The sequence below is a fragment of the Sinohyriopsis cumingii genome, chromosome 6, assembly GCF_028554795.1.
Source record: "Sinohyriopsis cumingii isolate HCF-2022 chromosome 6, ASM2855479v2, whole genome shotgun sequence".
NCBI classification, from domain to species: Eukaryota; Metazoa; Mollusca; class Bivalvia; order Unionida; family Unionidae; genus Sinohyriopsis; species Sinohyriopsis cumingii.
This window is the reverse complement of record NC_142966.1, coordinates 165,957,240-165,978,322: the sequence shown is the minus strand read 5'-3', so window position 1 is coordinate 165,978,322 and position 21,083 is coordinate 165,957,240. Positions and strand designations below refer to the sequence as shown.

Sequence of the window (21,083 nt, the reverse complement as noted above, 5' to 3'; positions counted from 1 at the left end):
ATGATTGGGTGGGTGGAGTTATCATTTTTCACCGGGTCAGTTAGATTAAGCAGAAACTTTACTATCATGCTGAATCCTAATAGACAGGCACTTTATTTACCTCAGGGTTAATATTATTAAAGGGTGACCTGATAGACAGACAAGTTTTGGCCTTGGGGGCATAATATTACCATGGTTGTATTCCAATAGGCAGCACTTGATTTTCCTCAGGGCATGATATTATCAACTTGAAGGTTGTATCCCAACAGGCAGCACTTGATTTTCCTCAAGGCATATTATTATCAAGGTTGTATCCTAATAGGTAGCACTTTATTTACCTCAGGGCATATTAGTATCATGGTGTATTCCAATAAGTAGGTTCTTTATTACCTCAAGTTCTGATATGACTATCAAAAGTGATGCTGTGAAGAAAAACACCAAACCATTCTTTTCTAAGATGTTTGATTCCCAGCAGAGAAAAAGGTTACCTTGTTTCCCACCAGACCAAAGTTCATCCATTTCAAAAAGGTCACAAGTTGGAATATTTTTCATGTGTTAGGAAGAAAATCCATATTGACATTATCTTATCTACTTTAGTTATTTATCGGCCTAATATATGGGGCAAGAAATATAAAAGTAAATGCTTTCAGCCTTTCTTCATTCAGATTAAGACCTATTCAGATCAATGACCTGTTACAAGACATCTGTAACCTCATTACCTGCTGGCAGCTGGCTCATAAAACTTCTTTTACAAATTTTAACAATTTAGTCACCTACATGTACAAGACTGTAACAATTGGGTTTCTTATATGTATTGTTGTAATCATTTAGACTTCTATTTTTAATTTGGACCACTTTCTTCAGATGATGAGAAGACTGAATTGAACCAAAGCGTAAAAAATCTTATTGACTGCAAAATAATGAAAAATGTATGAGCTGATTCCATTTGGTCGGCATCAAGCAGCCTGATTTTGGAAACTTACTGAAAGCTTCCAAAGTAAGGACAACAAAGAAATGAAAGTGAATCAAATAAACTGTCAGGGTCAATGTTTAAAGAGAATTAGAAACAAACATTTCTTATCTTAGTCTATTTATGGAATAACTAGTTAGAAAATATGAATTGGAGAATTCCTTTTTCATCAATTAGGCTGGCCAGCACAGCACAAACATTTTCAAATGTTAGTATTAGTGTGAAGTCTATGAAAGAAAAATAAATGAAATTATGTAAAATTACCAAACATAAATTTAAAAAGAATTCGAAAGATGCAGCACTTCAATTATTTATACAGTAATTACTTGCATGGTGGTAACTTTGAGTTGGATGATTGACTTTTTCATCAGTTAGGCTGACCAGTGAAGCATAAACAACATGAGTCCAGTCCCAGGCACTAAATTTAATATGTCAGAACCATGTGCTAAGGGAAATAGAGGAAATGTTAGAGAGGGAAAGATGTCAAAGTTGATGATTTACGATCCTTGGATACATCTAACTTTTATCTGAAATCTTCATAAATACAAGTACAGTGTGACCCCACTATAACACTGTGGTTGGGAGCCATAGAACCCATATTATAGTCTGAACTGTGTAATAAGCAACCAGGTCAGTTAGCTGAAGAAAATGATGCATGTACCACCAAAAATTTGATGGTGGGGGGATAGGTAATAAATGCGGGTGTTAAAATATGTGTATCATCTTAAATCGATGCATATTAAATGAGAAATACACATGTAGTGAAAACAGAGAAGTCATATATAATAGTTTACTTTTTTTAGAGAACCACAAATTGGTACATATACATGAATAATGTGTATATATTCATGTCTATTGTATAGCATGAATAAGAGTATCAACACCGTGTACTCACCGGTGAATCTCATCATATACATTGAATCCACAATACAAGTGATTCCATCAAAAATATGCACACACATTTAAAATATTCAGTAATTTTGTCACAGGTCATATTGGTCTGAATTCAGTGGAAAAACATTGCACAATTCACGTAACGAATGATGAAACACATTTACTTTTCAGTATGTCCCAAGTCAGTAAAAGTTTGCGTTTTAAGCCGCTGTTGGTAGCGTTTGTAAGCATAATCTTTTTCACTGCAAAAAGGAAACTTTCACGGCACAGTTAACATGTTCCAGTCATGTTGGAAAATGTAAAAAATCCATCAGATTCCATTACTTTTATTTAAGTTTGGTACTGACTTCCTTTGACACGTTTTTATTGAAGATTGTAGTCAGCTTTCTTTGATGAAGGGTGCATGCGTTATTGAAGTCACCACTAAAGGGCAGCTCTGGAGAACCAAACAAATGCTCCTTTCTTATTGTGGCAGCAACATCAAATAATTGTACTGCATGATTGACACTGATTTATTTTCTCCATTTGCTGAGTTTGTTTTCATAACAATCTGTTCTTCAAAGGTAATCTGTTTCCTTTGAAATTTCAGCAAACTATTTTATCTGGGTACATTTTGAAAGGGGAATTGGCTGTCGTTTGGTCTTTTCTAGTTACTGTTCCTCCTTGTCTATTGAAAAAACCAATAAGTAAGATGGTTTTTTTTGTTTTTTTACATTGGTGGTAGCAGCATGATGCTGCCTTCCACGCATGCATCAGACATTTAACAACGGGTTAATGGACAATAGAGATGCAGGTGTTCTGGTCTGATGACAGGGATTATTACAGAAAATGTGAGTGTTCTGAAGGATTTAATTCAGGATGAAAAGAGGAGGAATTTTACTTACCATTCACATGCAGATGTCAGTCTGTGTAAATATATTAATTACTAGCAAGCGAAAGATAGATTGCAAGATAATGCCTTGTCCGGTTGATCTCCTTTACCAGAAATATCAACAACAAAAAAGCAGGTATCTCACAACATACAGTACTCATGCTAGATGTCAAGATAAGTGGATTGTGATATAACAGTGCACTGTTTAGATGGTTTCTCAATATGGACAAAGAATTTGTTTATGTAACAGTAGATAAATTTCAGTGCATTTTGTATCAAGTTTGTGGCTGCCTTTCATGGGGTCTCTGAATTTCTTCACTCCAAACCAAAGGTTGTATATACAAGTTTAAACAACCAACAATGTCACCAATAAATTGCCAGATGGCATATTATGCCATCAGTAAGGAAAAACAATCTAAGTTTGCGACATTGGCGAAGCCTATGCGATCCCTGAATAAGCTTTTTGCACGTTACTTTTCATACTTTTAAGAAGAAAAAACTTTTTCATGTATGAGAAAAATACATTTAAAATTTCACGAGCCATGCCACGATCATCTTGTATTATTCTTATGCGATATCTTCCCCAAAATGATAATAAACCTTTTGGGGTTTTTTTGTACTTTTAAGAAATAATTTTTCTTTGTGTAAGAGAAAAATACATGTATATGAAATTTCAGGAGCCACATCACAACTGTGTTATATCCAAATTAGTGTTATAACGGAGCATGCTGTAGTAGGGTCACACTGTACGAGCTAAAAACTTTATACTAGAAAAACTGTATATGATTGTTTAAAGGTCGAGTTAAACTGCAAGCAACAAAGACCCAGATCTGACATAGCATAATGTGCCTGCAGATCAAGGTCTATGTTTTTATTCTACTGATTACTCCTAACAAACTGCACAGACCCGGATCCTCCAGTGCATTATGCACTGGCAAATCATGGTTGTGCATTTCACAGTTTGGCTCATCTCATAAGTGAGTATTGGCAGTATTTAGGTGCATTTTCGTCTAAATAATAATGAATATATACTTTTTAATTCAGGCATTTTCGTCTAAATAATAATGAATATATACTTTTTAATTCAGGCATTTTCGTCTAAATAATAATGAATATATACTTTTTAATTCAGGCATTTTCGTCTAAATAATAATGAATATATACTTTTTAATTCAGGCATTTTCGTCTAAATAATAATGAATATATACTTTTTAATTCAGGCATTTTCGTCTAAATAATAATGAATATATACTTTTTAATTCAGGCATTTTCGTCTAAATAATAATGAATATATACTTTTTAATTCAGGCATTTTCGTCTAAATGATAATGAATATATTCTTTTTAATTCAGGCATTTTCGTCTAAATAATAATGAATATATACTTTTTAATTCAGGTTTTTTAAAATCCTCAAATAAGATTCCGGTATTCAAGTTTCTTGTATTTTTGTATACCTGCAAATATATTGTTTGTTCATTTGTCCATCCATCTGTTACCTTTTCTGCACAATAACTTTGGTTTACACCATCTACCTTATATTTCCACTTGCACTTGAGGTAAGGATGAAGCCTGTTGATTCCAGGTCAAAACGTCAAATCTTAAAGTCACTGACTAAAGGAAGAAAACTGTTTTCTGCACAATACATTACTGCACAATCTTCGTTGATGGCTTACTCTTGGGGTAAAGAAGAAGCTTATCAATTTGGAGGTCAAACATTCAGTGATCAGGATCACTGACTGAAAGAATAAAAAAACTATTTTCCACAGTAGCTTTATTAGTGCATCACATACCTAGATATAACTTTGTGGATGGCATACATTTGGAGTAAGGAAGAAGCCTGTTTTGGTTTAGTTGTCAAAAGGACAAAGGTTGTGAAAAATGGAAAATTGCTTCTACACATAAAATGTCAATTCTCAACAACATATCTTCACCAGATTCTGTGACTGGTTTACACTTTAAATACAAAAAAATGCTTATTGCCTTCGCCAGATTATATGACTGGTTTACACTTTAAATACAAAAAAGCTTATTGCCTTCACCAGATTATGTGACCGGTTTACACTTTAAATACAAAAAAATCTTATTGATATGTAGATCAGGCAGTTTAAAGGTCTGTATTGCCTTGACTCATAGAAAAATGGTGTTTCCATTCTAACTTCATTATTAGACCATATACCTTGAACAGGTAAGGCAGAGGCCTTTTGATTTGGGGGTAAAAGATCAAGGCTATTGTTACTCAAAGAAAATTTGGTCTGCACAGTAACCTTTATTCTAAAAAGTAAGTTCCTTGATCTTTCTTTGTGAATGGCCTCTGCTTAGGTTAAAAGAAATTATAGAGTTGGGGGTCTAAAGGTAAAACATGGCCAAGTTTAGCCTGATAGGAAAATAATGGTTTCCCCAAAGCAAGATGAATTTGACTGCATACCTGAACATATGTCCAGGTTATTGAGCTTTGTGATTTAAATTTCAATATATGTTTTAAGGAATTTACATGTGTTACTTTTTTTCTAATATACTGTATGCATTTTACAGAGTTTAGCACTTTTCCATTTTGTATTTAATCTTCTAAGACTTGTACTTCATGTTTACACTCATCTGAAAGAGTTTATCATCCTTGAGCTTTTTAGCAATTCTTCATTTACATTTTAGTTGGCATCATGTACTCATACATTCATATATGCACACATACATAAATCTAAAGTTTTAATAATATCTGCTGGTGCCAACAATGATTACTATTTGCATTGAATCTACCATTTACAGTGGTCTTCTTGTAATTTAAAAATGGTGTGAACAGTATTGAAATTTATTTACATAGTAGACTGACATGCTGCTTCCAACATGAAGCAAAGAAAATGAATATCTTCCTTAATTTAAAATAATGTATGTACTCCAGCCTTTCTATCTGAAAGGAGAGGGATCCAGTCTAAAATGAGATACAATTTTCAACTGCAAATATGTAAAAAGTAAAACAGCAAACCATTCAGTTCACAAACAACATTTTACAAGATTTTCATAAGATGAGTTTGCCTTTAAAAGAAAAATACACAGTAAGTAATTTACTTGTATATAGAGACATTTTTTGTATAACAAAATGGCACGTTGTGTTTATGCATAGCTTATTTAATATTTAATATCAAATTAAAAAAATGATAAGACAAAACAGTAAGATAAAAGAGTGATAAGGCAAAACAGTAAGATAATTCAATAAATTTGGCATTTCTACTTAGTATGGGCCTGACACAAATTGAATTAGCTAGGAATGATTTAGATTGAATTGTCTATAGAAAACTCATCATGGTCAATCAGGCCGTAATTGTCAGTCTGTCAGAGAAAATATATATGTTTGCTATCAGGAAATGTCTAGCCCATGTATCATCGTTAATAGAACTTGACTATATTATTGTGCCTGCAAATAGCAGATGGTAAAGACATGAATGATAACAAAAGAATAAACATTTTGATAAATGTAGGTTAAGAAACTGGCATGCCTAGTTGATTGTATTCATCTTTGTTGCATTTTAGAGATCTTTTCATGTGAAAATTAGATTTTATACTTTTGAATGAGTCATTCATATTGATATGTAAAATCTACAAGATATAGGTTTCAAAATTCTTATAAAACTGGAGTATTCCTATGATAAAACTATTGTGTATTAGAAACATTATCATGATAAAACCATTGTGTATTAGAGGCATTATCATCAGTAGTAAGTAGCATCACATTGCAATATTTTTGGATAAATTAAGAGATTTGAAAGTTGATAACTTTATCTCTTTTGGTATTAATTGCAATAATTTTACTGTTACAACAGAAAAACTATATATTCCTTATTTTAGTGCTGCTTTTACATGAATATTCCAAACTGGGATGATTTATTATTACAGAGAAGCTATTGCTTTGGCCAAGGTGAGGTTATCTCCCCTGGATCCAGCCTTGGAGGAGTTGTACACTCTTTGGGCCAAACAGCTGACCAAAGATGGGAACTATGAACAAGCAGCCAAATGGTATGTTAAGTGATTGAATCATTTGGAATGAATGGGAAAAATGTTATTGTTTTTCATGTTGACTGGATATAGTGAAAAAATGCACAAGGATCACTTCCTTTCATTTATAATACTAAATGCAAAACATATTTGTAGGTCTATGTATTCAATGAGCCATGTGACTACATAACATTTTTGTGGCAGTAAGAAAAATATTTGGTGAGTCATGTATCCTTTCGTCTGTCTGTCACACCATGATCAGGTGTTGCATGCAGTCAGTTTATAGGCACTGTTGTGGGACATCTGTGTTTCATGAACACATTTCTGCATTGGTTCTTCACTATAAAATGCCTCGCTATACTCTGGATTCTCTTAAAATGCAAGTATGGTCATAGATTCCACTAAATTCTTTTAATTTAATAAATTTGACTCAAATTCTTTCACTCAAGTTTCGTTCTTGACAAAAAGAACTAATTATAATGTGATTTGACATCATTATATATAATATTTTTTGTTTTATTGGACTATTAGGACACATTTTCGTTGGAACATTCCTCGGTATAAGGTGTCTTCACTTATTTTGTCTTCCAGCTTTAAACCTAATGTGTTGTCTGATAAGTTTGAATTCGAAACTTCTAAGTCATACATTTGAAGAGTTATGGCCCCTGATAGCCTGACATCATGTGTTTTCACTTCCAGAGCATAACTGCACCAAGGTATTTGAATTTGTTGAATTCAACCAGATTTGGCATGCGTCTTTTTACAGAATTGACCTTGAATGAGTTCTTTGTTCTATTTTCTGACATTATTTGCTGGAGTTATGCTCTCTGACTGCCTTTGTGCCTGACTTTGCTTTTTGGTACATTCCTTTACAAAGGATTGTATGATTTCAACCAAATTTGGAACACTGATTTATATTGACAAATCTTTGAAACTCCATCATTCCACAACATAATTTATATTAATTATTGCCCCTGACTTTCCAACTTCCTAACTTTGGTTTCTGCAGCAAAAATTTCTTAAGATACTAAGTTGTAAAAATGTGTTTGAAGAACTAGTCCATGCACACCTACTGTTACTAATGAACATTTTAGACTTAAAAAGTTATTTTGATTTGAGTACACAAGAACTGGTGAAACTTGCTGTATAACAAGTTATTCTTGCTGGTTTTATTTTTATTTACATTTGCAGTCAATCAGTCGTATTCAGACATTAAAACTTCCATGACAATTTGTTCAAAAAGTAAATAATAACATTAAATAAATTATAAAAACTGATATCCAGCAGGTAGCATTTTAAAACACAACCAGAACATCATAAGATCAGAAGAACTCAATTTGAGCATTGCGAAAATAACCTGCTATCCATTACCCAGACCTTGTGCTTCAGTTGCAGTGTTAAGGTTTGTTGAATATCTGGTTTATTTTTACATGATTATTATCTCGCAGTACTTTTCCCATAATAAGACCTGGGGGACATCCTGTTAAAAAAAAATAGGTGGTTTGCTTATTGTCCGGCGAAGATATCTTAAGTAAATATTTGCTTGAATTTTTTAAAACTATGCACTGGGCGTGTCATCAAGCATGTTGCTTTTGCTGCTGTTATGGGTTTTAATGCCATTTTTCAGCACATGATAGGCTATACATGGCAGTCAGCATAACTGGTGGAGTTGAACCTGGGTAAAGTTTGGGAAGAACTGACAACCCATGGGAAGCTACTTGCAGCTTTCTCATATGCACAAATAGGCCAAGCCTGTGACTCAAACCCACATCGATAGAGGTGGGGTGATAGTCGATAAAGGCAAGTGCTTTAGATCACTTGGCCACATGGGACCCCTCATTACGCACGGTCCTATCAGATGATAATTATGACATGAAAGCCTACATGTCAAAGTATGAGAAAAGCAAGGTGCTGTTCAAGAATGAGCCATGATACAGAAGGGAAGTGCTATATGTAAGATCCCTGCTTCCATTCCATAGGTTTTTATTTGTTAAACAGTTCAATTTGTAAAGAAAAAGCAAGTCCTGACATTTAACCTATGGGATCATAAGTTATTTAACAAAGAATCAAGGAATGCTTATTTTGGTGTAAATCAATTACGTTTAAACATTCATTATGTACCAGATGCTGTAGGTATCTGTCCCAATGTGATTATCACACCATTTGAATACAAAAATATGCATTAGTTCCTGGGTTTAGACAGCAAAAATGTGTACCAAATGTTTGAAATGGAATTAATAATGTTTATCTGGTCAGATTTCCTCAGATTTCATATGGAGAAAGACATATTAACGTACTTCAGTTTCCATATGAATTTAGGTATAGTAAAGTTGGTTTTGTCAGAACAATGACTGCCAAAAATATCAGATTTCACTTATTTCTGAGGAATTTTTTATGGTTCACATGTCAAATTTAAATAGGTGCACAAAACTCTGACTTAAAAATACAATAAAATCACCAGCTACATTCAGATAGTTTTAATTTGGACTGCATGAGATAAAGTCCCAGTTTTTGGCAGGTATCACTGCGAAAATTGAAACATATTGAAACACACACATACACATACATATATATATATATATATATATATATATATATATATATATATATATATATATATATATATATATATAGCTCAAATGAATATTTCCTTCAGATCCAGAAATATTGAGAAACAAAAATAAAGAGTTTTATTTCAAATTATTTATTTCACTAAGGAGAGAAAGAAAGGGTAAATGAGAATGAACAAAGACATAAAACAGTAAAAGTGGGGATGGTTTGAAATGTTTGGTCAGTTCAGTAATACTTTCCTGGCTGGGTCGCTAATGTGATCTTTTGTACATTAGAACTCATCCTCATTCTGGATTATAACAAACTCGGTGTCTGTATGAATGGATGCTGTGTCAACTGGGCTGTTAAGGCTGATAAGAAAAGATTGTTCAGGTACTCTGTAATTGGAAGATTTTTTAAAAATATTATTCTCCAATGCCCTACATATGTATATAGGGGGACCGAGCAATAAGCAAAGATCTGTGTTGTGCTTGCCAAAAGGAAATTGAGCATTTTTTTGTGCAACTGTGAACAGCTTGAAAAGGAATTAAAAACAGGCAAAGAAGGCAGCTAACTCCCAGATTGATGTGGATGAGATGATTGCACCCATCCAGCCACATCTTACCCCCAAGCCCTCTTGGCTTCAAGGTCTTCACTTATGCCTAGTTTAAATAAAGTTGTTGAAGAATTAAATAGTTAAGTCTTAGGTTTGTGGACACTACACATCATAATTAAATTCTTCCTATATTTAGACAATTAATTATAGTACTTCCTAATAATTTTTGTTCTTGAAAAGTACTTAAATTTCTGGATGAAAGTGCATGGGCTGATCATTATAATATAAAACAACAAACTTGAGGCATAAATTTTATCAACTTACTTGCTGTCTGCAAAAGCTTATCACTCTTGACATGGAATCCTTTTCACTCTGGTATCTTAACAGCCACATGTCACTTGTACTTCATGCTGTTTCTGTTTTAATATCAAAGCCAACTGCAATGGCATATAGGCACATAATGATGATCCTTAAGTAAACAAACATAATGTTAACATTGTAAACAATCAGTAGATCATATGCATGAAGTACTGTATTATTACATGTTACATTTGTTCAAGCTTTCAGTGGATTGAAACTTGGCTACAGTTATTTCAAGAAGACAAGCATTGCTTGCTTGAACTTTCAGAATCCGTATAATAATAGACTGCATATAATTAATTTAAATTTGTAAGAACTCTATAATTAATTTAAATTTGTAAGAACTCAGTGATAAAAGTTTCTGAAGCACTAAACAGAAAAAATAAATGATTCTTTGGAGTGGGGACGTTAGCTGCTAAGGGATACAGTCTGAGGGGCAGACAGGAAAGGGGCATTAAATAAATGGCAAAAGGACACAACTTGATGAGCGAAGGAGTGGTCAGCAAAGAGCAATAATAGGCAAGGAACAAAAGGGGCAGTGAATACCATTCCATTAGTCTGCTGTAGAATAATACTAAGTCTCTTGATGTGTTAGGAAATTGCATGTTCTGGACATGTATGTTAAATCCATATTAGATTCATTTCATTGGTTTCATATCTGTAATGTTCTTGTCATTTTCTTCTTCCAACAAGTGTCAGACTTGGCAATGATTTAAGTGGAATGTTTCCTAATTTATTATATGCTCATTTTTTTCCCCGTTAACTTTACATTGTCAGAATCGTTCAATATTCCCCGATACTGAATGCGCGCGACCATACACTTATAGCATTCACATGAATAAAGGAACTACTTTCTGTTGTAAACAAACAATGACGCAGACGAACTTTTGATTTGTAAACAAATCATATACACTCGCGTAAGATGCTCTTTACGTTGTGGTTGTTTAAATTTGTTTCTGAATAAACTAAAACATGTTTCGTGGACTGCAAAAAAACCAAGCTGTTTTGGCACATTCCGCGTTGATACAATGTTACAGATTTAGGCTAGCTACATTATATAAAAGACAGAAGATTATAGGTCCTTACAAATAACATACAAGTGACAAGGCATATACTGTCTTCTTTAGCTGGTGATAAGAATGGCAAAATAAAATATACTTACAGTTTTACATCATGAATTTCCTCAAAATGTTTTTTCATAATTCTGCAAATTCGAATTACGTGAGTCATGTCATAGGTTTTCAATGTGGATTACACATTTTGAAATTGTGCTGTAATTTTGATGATAAGTGCAATTGCATCCTCCTTACTGCACTCAAAATGAAATAAGCATTAAATTCCATAGCATCTTTTTGATAATTGCAATTGAAAGACTTCATATTTTTCCCACATTATGATTTCAAACATTCAGTGACAGAAACAAAAACACATTTGCAGACATAAACACGCTTCTCTCGCGCCACTTCAATCCGATGTATTTCATGTATAATTTGCACAGATGAATCCAGTCCAAAATCACAAATTTTCGTTGAATCGAAACAAAATACCAAAATATATTCATTCCAGATCAAATGGAAAAGTTGTTGCAATGTGCATTCATTCACAATATGATGGCAAATTTCAATTTTAACTAGACATGCCATTTTCTTTCGAAAGTTATGTCGAGTGCGTGACTAAATTCAAATTTATCTGGGTGGAGTTATGTGTGCATTAATAATGCTGTCATTGTGTAATGACAAATCTGTGCTTGTGTATTTAGTTTGGAATACAGCATTCATTCATTTATGTTGTTTCTTGCAGTGTATTTTGTTTATATAATTAAACCTTAGGTAGAATAAAAAAATGAGCATATAATAAAAAGGTTACTTCATTTATATGGGAAAATATGAACTCGTTTTGTCGAAAGGATATACTGCACTCACAAGTTCTTGCAGTATTCCATCCCAAAACTTGTTCATATTTTCCCATACAAATGCAGTAACCTATAAATCCTACACTGCATGTGAAGGATCCCATTCAACTGATAGGAGGCTAGTCATTGGAATAATGTTCAATATTCAGTAAGTTGATACATTGTGACCCTGCTATAGCACGCTGTTATAACACAAATTTGGATACAACACATATATACATGTATTTTTCTTGTACACAAAAAAAAAATCTTTCTTAAAAGTACGAAAAAAAATGGTAAAAAGTTTATTATCATTTTGGGGAAGAGGTTGCACATGAATAATACAGGACAATCATGGCGTGGCTCCTGAAATTTTATATGTATTGTTCTCATACACAAAAAAAATAGTTTTTTCTTCTTAAAAGTATGAAAAATAATGTGCAAAAAGTTTATTCTGGGATCGCTATGGGCTTCACCAATGTCACAGACTGTGATTTTATTTTCCATATTGGCAGCAAAATATACCATCTGGCGATTTTTATTTTTATTGACGACATTGTTGGCTGTTTAAACTTTTATATACAACCACTGGTTTGGAATGGAGAAATTCAGAGACCCCATGAAATGAAGCCATAAACTTGATATAAAATGCACTGAAATTTATTGATTGTTACATAAACAATTTCTTTCTCCATATTGACAAACTATCTTAACAGTGCATTGTTATATCATAATCCGCTTATGTTGACATCAAGCATGAGTACTGTATGTTGTGAGTTATCTGATTTTTTGGTTGTTGACATTTCTGGTAGCAGATATCATCCAGATGAGGCATTATCTTTTAACCAATCTTTCGTCGGCTTTTTGGCCACTCGCTTGTAATTAATATATTTACATAGACTGACATTTGTATGTGGATGGTAAGCAAATTCCTCTTCTTTTCACTCAGAATCAAATCCTTCAGAACACTCACATTTTCTGTACTAATCCTTGTCATCAGACCAGAACACCTGCATCTCGATCATACGTTGACCCTTTGTTAAATTTCTGACATGTGCATGAAAGGCAGCATGACTTTGCTACCACAAGTGTAAAAAAACAAAAAATTAATCCATCTTACTTGTTGGTCTATTCAGTAGGCAGGAAGGAACAATAACTGCTATTAAACAAATGACGGCAAATTCCTTTTTTAAAAATGTACCAAGATAAAATAGTTTTCTGAAATTTCAAAGAAAACAGATTATGTTTGAAGCACCTACTGTTATGAAAACGCATTAAGAAAGTGGAAAAAAATCGGTCTCAATCATGCAATACACTTATTTGATGTTGCCGCCACAATAAGAAACAGGCATTTGTTTGGTTCTCTAAAGGTGTCCTTTAGCGGTGACTTCAATGTTGCATGCACCTTTCATCAAAGAAAGCCAACTACAGTCTTCAACTTTTCTTTAAAGGAAGTCAGTACCAAACTTAAATAAAAGCAATGGAATCTGATGGATTGTTTCATTTTGCAACATGACTGGAATACATTTACTGTGCCACGAAAGTTTATGCTTATGAACGCTACCAACAGTGGCTTAAAATGCGAACTATCTTTTACCGACTTGGGTCGTACTGAAAACTAAAGTGCTTCATCATTCATTACATGATTGTGCTATGTTTATCCACTAAGTTCAGACCTATATCACCTGTGACAAAATTATTGAATATTTTAAATCTCTGTGTGTGCATATTTTCGATGGAATTACTTGTATTGTGGATTCAATGTACATGTATGTGATGAGATTTGCAGGTGAGTACTTGGTGTTGATACTCTGTTCATGCTATACATTAGACATGTGTATATAAACAGTATACAAACAGTATACACACATATATATATATATATATATATATATATATATATATATATATATATATATATATATATATATTTTCGTAATTAGCATGATGTCAGAAAGTGCAACTGCATGGTGTAATTATCATCTCTCTTTGGGATATTGAAGATCACAGACATATTTTCTCAGAACAGTTGGGTCATTGGACACTAATAGAAGTGGTCAGGAAAGAGGGTAAAGATATCTTGAAGTGAGAACCAGTCATTTAAAGTGGCAGCCAGTCATGTGATTAGCCCTTATGCCAACTACTAATTACATTAGAAAGAGTAATAGTAATCATGTGGCATCCCTGGTTGAAACCTGAAGCTTGAATAGTCTTCGATACATTCCTGCAAACACTTAAAGAAATCAATACATCTAGCTGGCTGTTAGTAGCAAAAATTTAGTTCTGACATGATGTTAGTTATTTTACCTCCAGTCAAGTGTAGGTGTGTGCAGTCCTTTGAAAAAAGCCTTTTTTGATAAACAACAGGATAATTATTCTCTCTCTCTCATAAGTGTATATATATATACATATACATATATATATATATATATATATATATATATATATATATATATATATATATATATATATGGCAAAAAAGGGTACAATTACAAGAACAAAGCTGATGCTTAACACAAATTCTTTACAAATGTTAAAATCTCAGTATGAAAAGATTTGTAAAGAACTTTTTTATTTTTTGTATCTATCAAATAAAGCAAAAGAAACAGACTGTAGGAAAAATAAATGTGACAATGACTGTATTAGATTAAGTATTCTCTGTTTTGCTAAATTCCTCTTGCTTGAAAGATGAACAAGCAACTTTAAAAAGTTCCTGATCCTCTTGAATATTTGCCAGGGGTTGGAACAAAGGGTACACCCCCAGATGGTTAACCCAAGAACAACACAGCTACATAGTTTTTTTTGTTTTAGGAGGAGATGTGGTACTGGACAGACAGATGGATTGTAAAACAATATCCCCTGCTTAAATGGTGGGACAGTGGGAAAATTCAACAATACTTATCAAATAGAAGTTTGATAAATTTATTGAACCTGTAGTACCCTTTGGGATCACACATGGGATTACTTAGGGTATGAAAGGTTGAAATAATCCTGAAAGAGAAAGATCATGAAACACTAATGCATGCATATGAATCTCTTGGCCGGGAAGGTTTTTTTCCCAAGGTGAAGAGTATCTTCTGTCCCCACCATCACCCACTGAAATATTCAGCATACACAAAATAAATTAAAAAAATTAACTTTTCTGTTTCTTTTATGCTTTGTTATGAGTGTAGTGTATTTACGGTAATACTGGCAGTGATCATGTGGCTGTGGAATGCCCTAAGCAGGACAATACAGTTTTGTTGCTAATTTCAAGCAGCATATAACAAAATTAACATCCCTTTGATTCTGTAGGCATGGTCTGTTGGCTTCAGTGTTTGAGGTTGGCAAACATGGATTATATTATATGTGTTCAGAAGTAATGCTAAAAGGATTAAAGACATCAATAAATTATGGTTCAGTTGCTAAAGAATTCAGTTGACACAAAACTGTTAGCATTACTTTCATTGTAATTTCTGTCCTTCCTGTAAAACTGATTTTAAGATCTGCTATGATGGCAAAAATGACATTATGTGTCATGCAATCATTCCATTTCATGAAGGCATATCAAATACAACAATAAGTACACCATTACTGAAATCCTTGTTTGCAGAATCTATTTCCAATGTGGTTAAAGATATCCATGCCTAGGTACTGCCAACTTTATAGCTAAATATAATCTTCCACTTATGGTACCAAATAATTTTTCAGATTTAGGTGGCGCTCACCAGATAATATGTACTTTTGAGAGAGTGACGTATGTAAGGTGAAGTAGTTTGCATTTAAAACATGCACAGTGGAGAGAATGTTTGCATACCTCTATGCTACATTAATTTAATGTGGATGATATTTCTTTTGGATATTGTACTTTTGGAAATTTTACATGATTTAAGCACACTGCTAACTAAAATGACTGCTCCCTTGTGTTAAAAAATCAGTCTGAATTAGTCTAAAGTACACTATACATAGCAGCTATTAAAATAGGGAAAATGAATTTTGCCAGACTAGACAATACCAGCTTCTGAAAGTGCAATGAATGAATTACCAAATATATAAAATGTAAAAAAAGTTATCGGCTCTTTTTTATACAATTTACCTCTGAAGTTCAGGAAGTGAAAATGACCAAGTAGAGCTAGCACTTTTCTGGAAGGTGCACATTTGAAGTAAGGCCAAGCTGTATACTCTATAACCCATAGTACACCCATCAATCATACACCAAAATAAAGGGAATTAAAGGTTCTTTTCATTATACCTAAGATATACAAGATCTTTTTTAAATGGCCAGTATAACCAGTGAGGAAAGCCGGGGACATTCTTTTTCTTTAAAATCCTAACCCTATGCAAAATGCGAAACTGTATAGCGCCACCTTAAAGAAAATATAAAAATGTTTGCAATTATTTTTTTTTACTTTGATATAATTATGCATGATGTTCTGGATAAAATGGTACATTCATATTGATGTTAAGCATGAAAATAAGCTAATTATGATCATTTTTCTCTTGCTTACATAATTTGCCATGAGGTATGTTTGTGTGAGTAGTGACCTTAATTATGGGGAAATTAGAATCTTAGAATATAGGAATAGAGTCAACTTAAATTTAAAACTGTTGCAATAAGTGACCGAAATATATGGTGAAAGTGTTTCTTTTCATTTATTTGCAATGAAATAAAAAAATAAATGAAGAGAAAGTGAATTCGCTTCTTCCATATTAAACAATAGGCAAATATTTTACACTTTGACCTTTGACCTTTATGAACCTGATGAGTTACCTCCCTTTTCTAATTGTAAAAATCATTATTGATATCTCAGAAATAATTCTGGCTAGTTTCATGTTCCTGTCATTCAGCATAACATTGGTTGCTATGTTTACAAAATGTAATGTGCATTCTTAAAATAACTCACTTTTATCATGGGGGGGAGGCTGGACTTGTCAGAGACTCTGACACTCATAAATACTGTTCTGTGGGGGAAAAGGCAGGATAATTATTCAAAAGGATTGTTTTGATGCTTGCGACTTAAATGTTTCAGCCATATAAACATAATTAAATCATGCAAAAATAATACCTATATCTTCTTTATGGTGGCGCTCACCAGATGATATGTACTTTTGAGAGAGTGATGTATGTAAGGTGAAGTAGTTTGCATTTAAAACATGCACAGTGGAGAGAATGTTTGCATACCTCTATGCTACATTAATTTAATGTGGATGATATTTCTTTTGGATATTGTACTTTTGGAAATTTTACATGATTTAAGCACACTGCTAACTAAAATGACTGCTCCCTTGTGTTAAAAAATCAGTCTGAATTAGTCTAAAGTACACTATACATAGCAGCTATTAAAATAGGGAAAATGAATTTTGCCAGACTAGACAATACCAGCTTCTGCAAGAGCAATGAATGAATTTCCAAATACATAAAATGTAAAAAAAGTTATCGGCTCTTTTTTATACAATTTACCTCTGAAGTTCAGGAAGTGAAAATGACCAAGTAGAGCTAGCACTTTTTTGAAAGGTGCACATTTGAAGTAAGGCCAAGCTGTATACTCTATAACCCATAGTACACCCATCAAGTATACACCAAAATAAAGGGAATTAAAGGTTCTTTTCATTATACCTAAGATATACAAGATCTTTTTTAAATGGCCAGTATAACCAGTGAGGAAAGCCGGGGACATTCTTTTTCTTTAAAATCCTAACCCTTATGCAAAATGCGAAACTGTATAGCGCCACCTTAGTATTAAAAAAATGTTTCCAACCAATAAATTGTACAAAAGTTCTCAACATAAAATACTGTATATACTCACTTATAAGTAGAGTCCATTTGGAAACTGTGCAGACCCAGATCTGCTGTCACAGAGTGTTTTATTCCATACTGTTGTATTTAAATTTAAATTATAATTGATATCAAGTCAATTTACTTTCCTGAAAATTTACATAATACTGAAATTGATGGGCATTTCCAATCACATAATTGTGGAGGATGATAATAAATATTAGTTGTTGTTGCTAGTATCTTTATTTCTTTATTTGCACTCAGGCTTCACATTTTCTTCTAAAGGTATGATGTGTTATCACTCTGCGACACAGTGTCATGAGGAAATGTGGTGTGGGAGACAGGTGTGTAGTACATTACCTGAAGCAGTTGTTCTGTTTTGGGGATTTTGACCAAGTCCAGGAGATAAGCTTTCACACCACTTTTGTCCTGTGCTTTATTAAAACAATTTTGGGACTGCTCTGGTGGCCTTAGTGGTTAGAGTGTCTGCCTTGGATGCAGGAGGTCATAGGTTTGAACCCGAGCTGAGTCATACCAAAGACTTATAAAAATCATACTAGCAGCTGCTTCACTTGACACCCAGCATCAAGAGGTTAAGTGCTAGGACTGGTGGGCCTAATGTCAGGATAATGTGACTGGGTAGAACAAGATGCTACATGTCTGTGGCATGATGCCCCATGCTAGACATCATTATAAGCTGCCACACTGCAGACATCTCAGCTGGTTATGACTCTAATATGAATGTAATTATACTAAGTGGACATTGCACATTTTCAGCACCCCAGTGTAACTCAAATTGTTAAAGCTATGTTACCAACAAAAAAGGGGCCCTGAGTGGCCAAGTGGTCCAAAGTGCTCACTGTTCTGGATTACTGCCATCTCACCTCTGTCTGCATGTGTTCGAGTCTCAGGCTTGGCTAATGGCGGTATGTGAGAAAGCTTGTCAATAGCTTCTCATGGGCGGGTGTTTTTTCCCAGGGTTTTCCAGGGTTCTTCCTCCACCATTTATACTGGCCGCCATGTACAGCCCATCTTGTGCTGAAAAATGGCATTAAACCCTACAACAACTACAACAACAACAAATAAAAAAAGAACACAAGAAAACCCGACATAATAAATTTGGGATAACATAATGACCAAACAAATTTAGTTGGCAACACCTCAGTTGAGTCCTCAGCAAAGAAACAATGTGAAAACTTGACCTTATCACCTCTGAGTTAAACTGAGACAATGATACCTTTATTGATTGTCTGACAAAGAAGCCATCTGTAAACAAGACTTAGTGACCTTTTAATTTTACTTTTTGAAGGTGGTGTTTTGGTAGTGTGATGGATCAACAAATGAAAGACAATTTGATAGTATGGTTTTTGATCTCCTGAACATGTTTGGTAAATACAGTGATATCAGGATCTCCCTCTGTCTGTCTGTCCATCTCTCTCTCTCTCTCTCTCTCCCTCTCTCTGATGTTTGGTAAATACTGTGATATCAGAATCTCTCTCTCTCTCTCTTCATGTTTGGTAAATACTGTGATATCAGAATCTCTCTCTCTCTCTCTTCATGTTTGGTAAATACTGTGATATCAGAATCTCTCTCTCTCTCTCTTCATGTTTGGTAAATACTGTGATATCAGAATCTCCCTCTCTCTCTCTTCATGTTTGGTAAATACTGTGATATCAGAATCTCCCTCTCTCTCTCTTCATGTTTGGTAAATACTGTGATATCAGAATCTCCCTCTCTCTCTCTTCATGTTTGGTAAATACTGTGATATCAGAATCTCCCTCTCTCTCTCTTCATGTTTGGTAAATACTGTGATATCAGAATCTCTCTCTCTCTCTCTTCATGTTTGGTAAATACTGTGATATCAGAATCTCCCTCTCTCTCTCTTCATGTTTGGTAAATACTGTGATATCAGAATCTCCCTCTCTCTCTCTTCATGTTTGGTAAATACTGTGATATCAGAATCTCTCTCTCTCTCTCTTCATGTTTGGTAAATACTGTGATATCAGAATCTCCCTCTCACATACACAAAGATGCAAACACACATACACACATGGTGTTATCTGTCTTAGCAGAAACTCCATACATGGAGCACCAGTTTAGAAGGTCATTTATGAACCAGTTTTCTTTGCTTCATGTCACTCTTAACTTTTCTCTGAGGTTATATGTCCTCCAAGGATACAATTTTGTGGTTCCTTATGTGTCCTTTTTAGAAAGGTTTCACTGAGTATCCTTTTAATGTGTAAAATGTGGTCCCATATTTTTGCACCCATTGTACAAACTTATATTTGTTGCCAAATGTGGACATATATTTTACTATTCCTTAATGAAATGGGATCCTTGTTCATGCTGGCTTTATAACAAAAGCCATTATAATAAGGGGGCTAAAATAAGGAAGTGCTCTTCAGGGTTTTGAAATAAATTTGAACTGTATGATGTACCACCAAATCAGGTTCACCAGAAGCCCTTCTGTTGAATTAAAGAGTGGTCTAAAGCGCCATCTCACTGCTATCCACATAGGTTCAGGTCTTGCACGTGGCCAATGTGGGTATGTGAGAAAGCTTGCAGTAGTTTCCCATGTGTTGGTGGTTCTTACTACGGTTTTCCCCATGTTCTTTCTCCATCAGTTATACTGGCTACCATGTATAGCCTTTTGTTTGCTGAAAAATAGCATTCAGCTATCAACAGCCAACCAACTGACCAGGCAGCTTTGAACCATTGTAATTTCGATGTCTTTCCTGTAGTAACCTTGCCGCAGGTACAACAATACAAGGTAATCAATGTGAATTTTATCTTTTCATTTCAATTATGATCTTCATGTAACACTATACATACATTTAAATTGTGTGGGTATTAAACCATGTGTTTCTCTTTTTGCAGCCATCTTGCCATGAAACAGGTCCAAGATGCTGCAAAGCTATTGGCCAGACGATATGACCAGTCAAGCTTGAAGACTGCTGCCCAGATTTCTCTAATAGCCAATGAGAAACAGCATGGGATTATGTATGCACAAAAAGTGGTTAGTCAGCACCTGTTGAAGTATGAGTGGAAGGAGGCTTACAGTTATCTTACTGACCAGAAGGGACTTCAGGTAAAAGATGTGCTCACATGCTTTTTTTTGGTTAAAAATTTCATTTCTTTTTTTTTTTTGTCTTTTCATTGGCACAGTGGATTCGATCCTTGGCCGAGTCATACCAGAGACTTACAAAAATGTTACTAACAGCTGCCTCGCTTGGCGTTCAGCATTAAGAGGTTAGTGTTAGGACTGGTCGG

General features: G+C 34.0%; 1 protein-coding gene across 1 annotated transcript in view; it reads left to right on the top strand.

The window, feature by feature from the left end:
* LOC149798474 (gem-associated protein 5-like) overlaps positions 1-21,083 on the top strand; it is a 374,140-nt gene that overhangs the window by 296,638 nt on the left and 56,419 nt on the right. The window contains exons 21-22 of the mRNA XM_089963670.1: positions 6,603-6,722; positions 20,691-20,901. Coding sequence (XP_089819796.1) covers positions 6,603-6,722; positions 20,691-20,901 — 331 coding nt within the window. The remainder of the gene's footprint in view (positions 1-6,602; positions 6,723-20,690; positions 20,902-21,083) is intronic.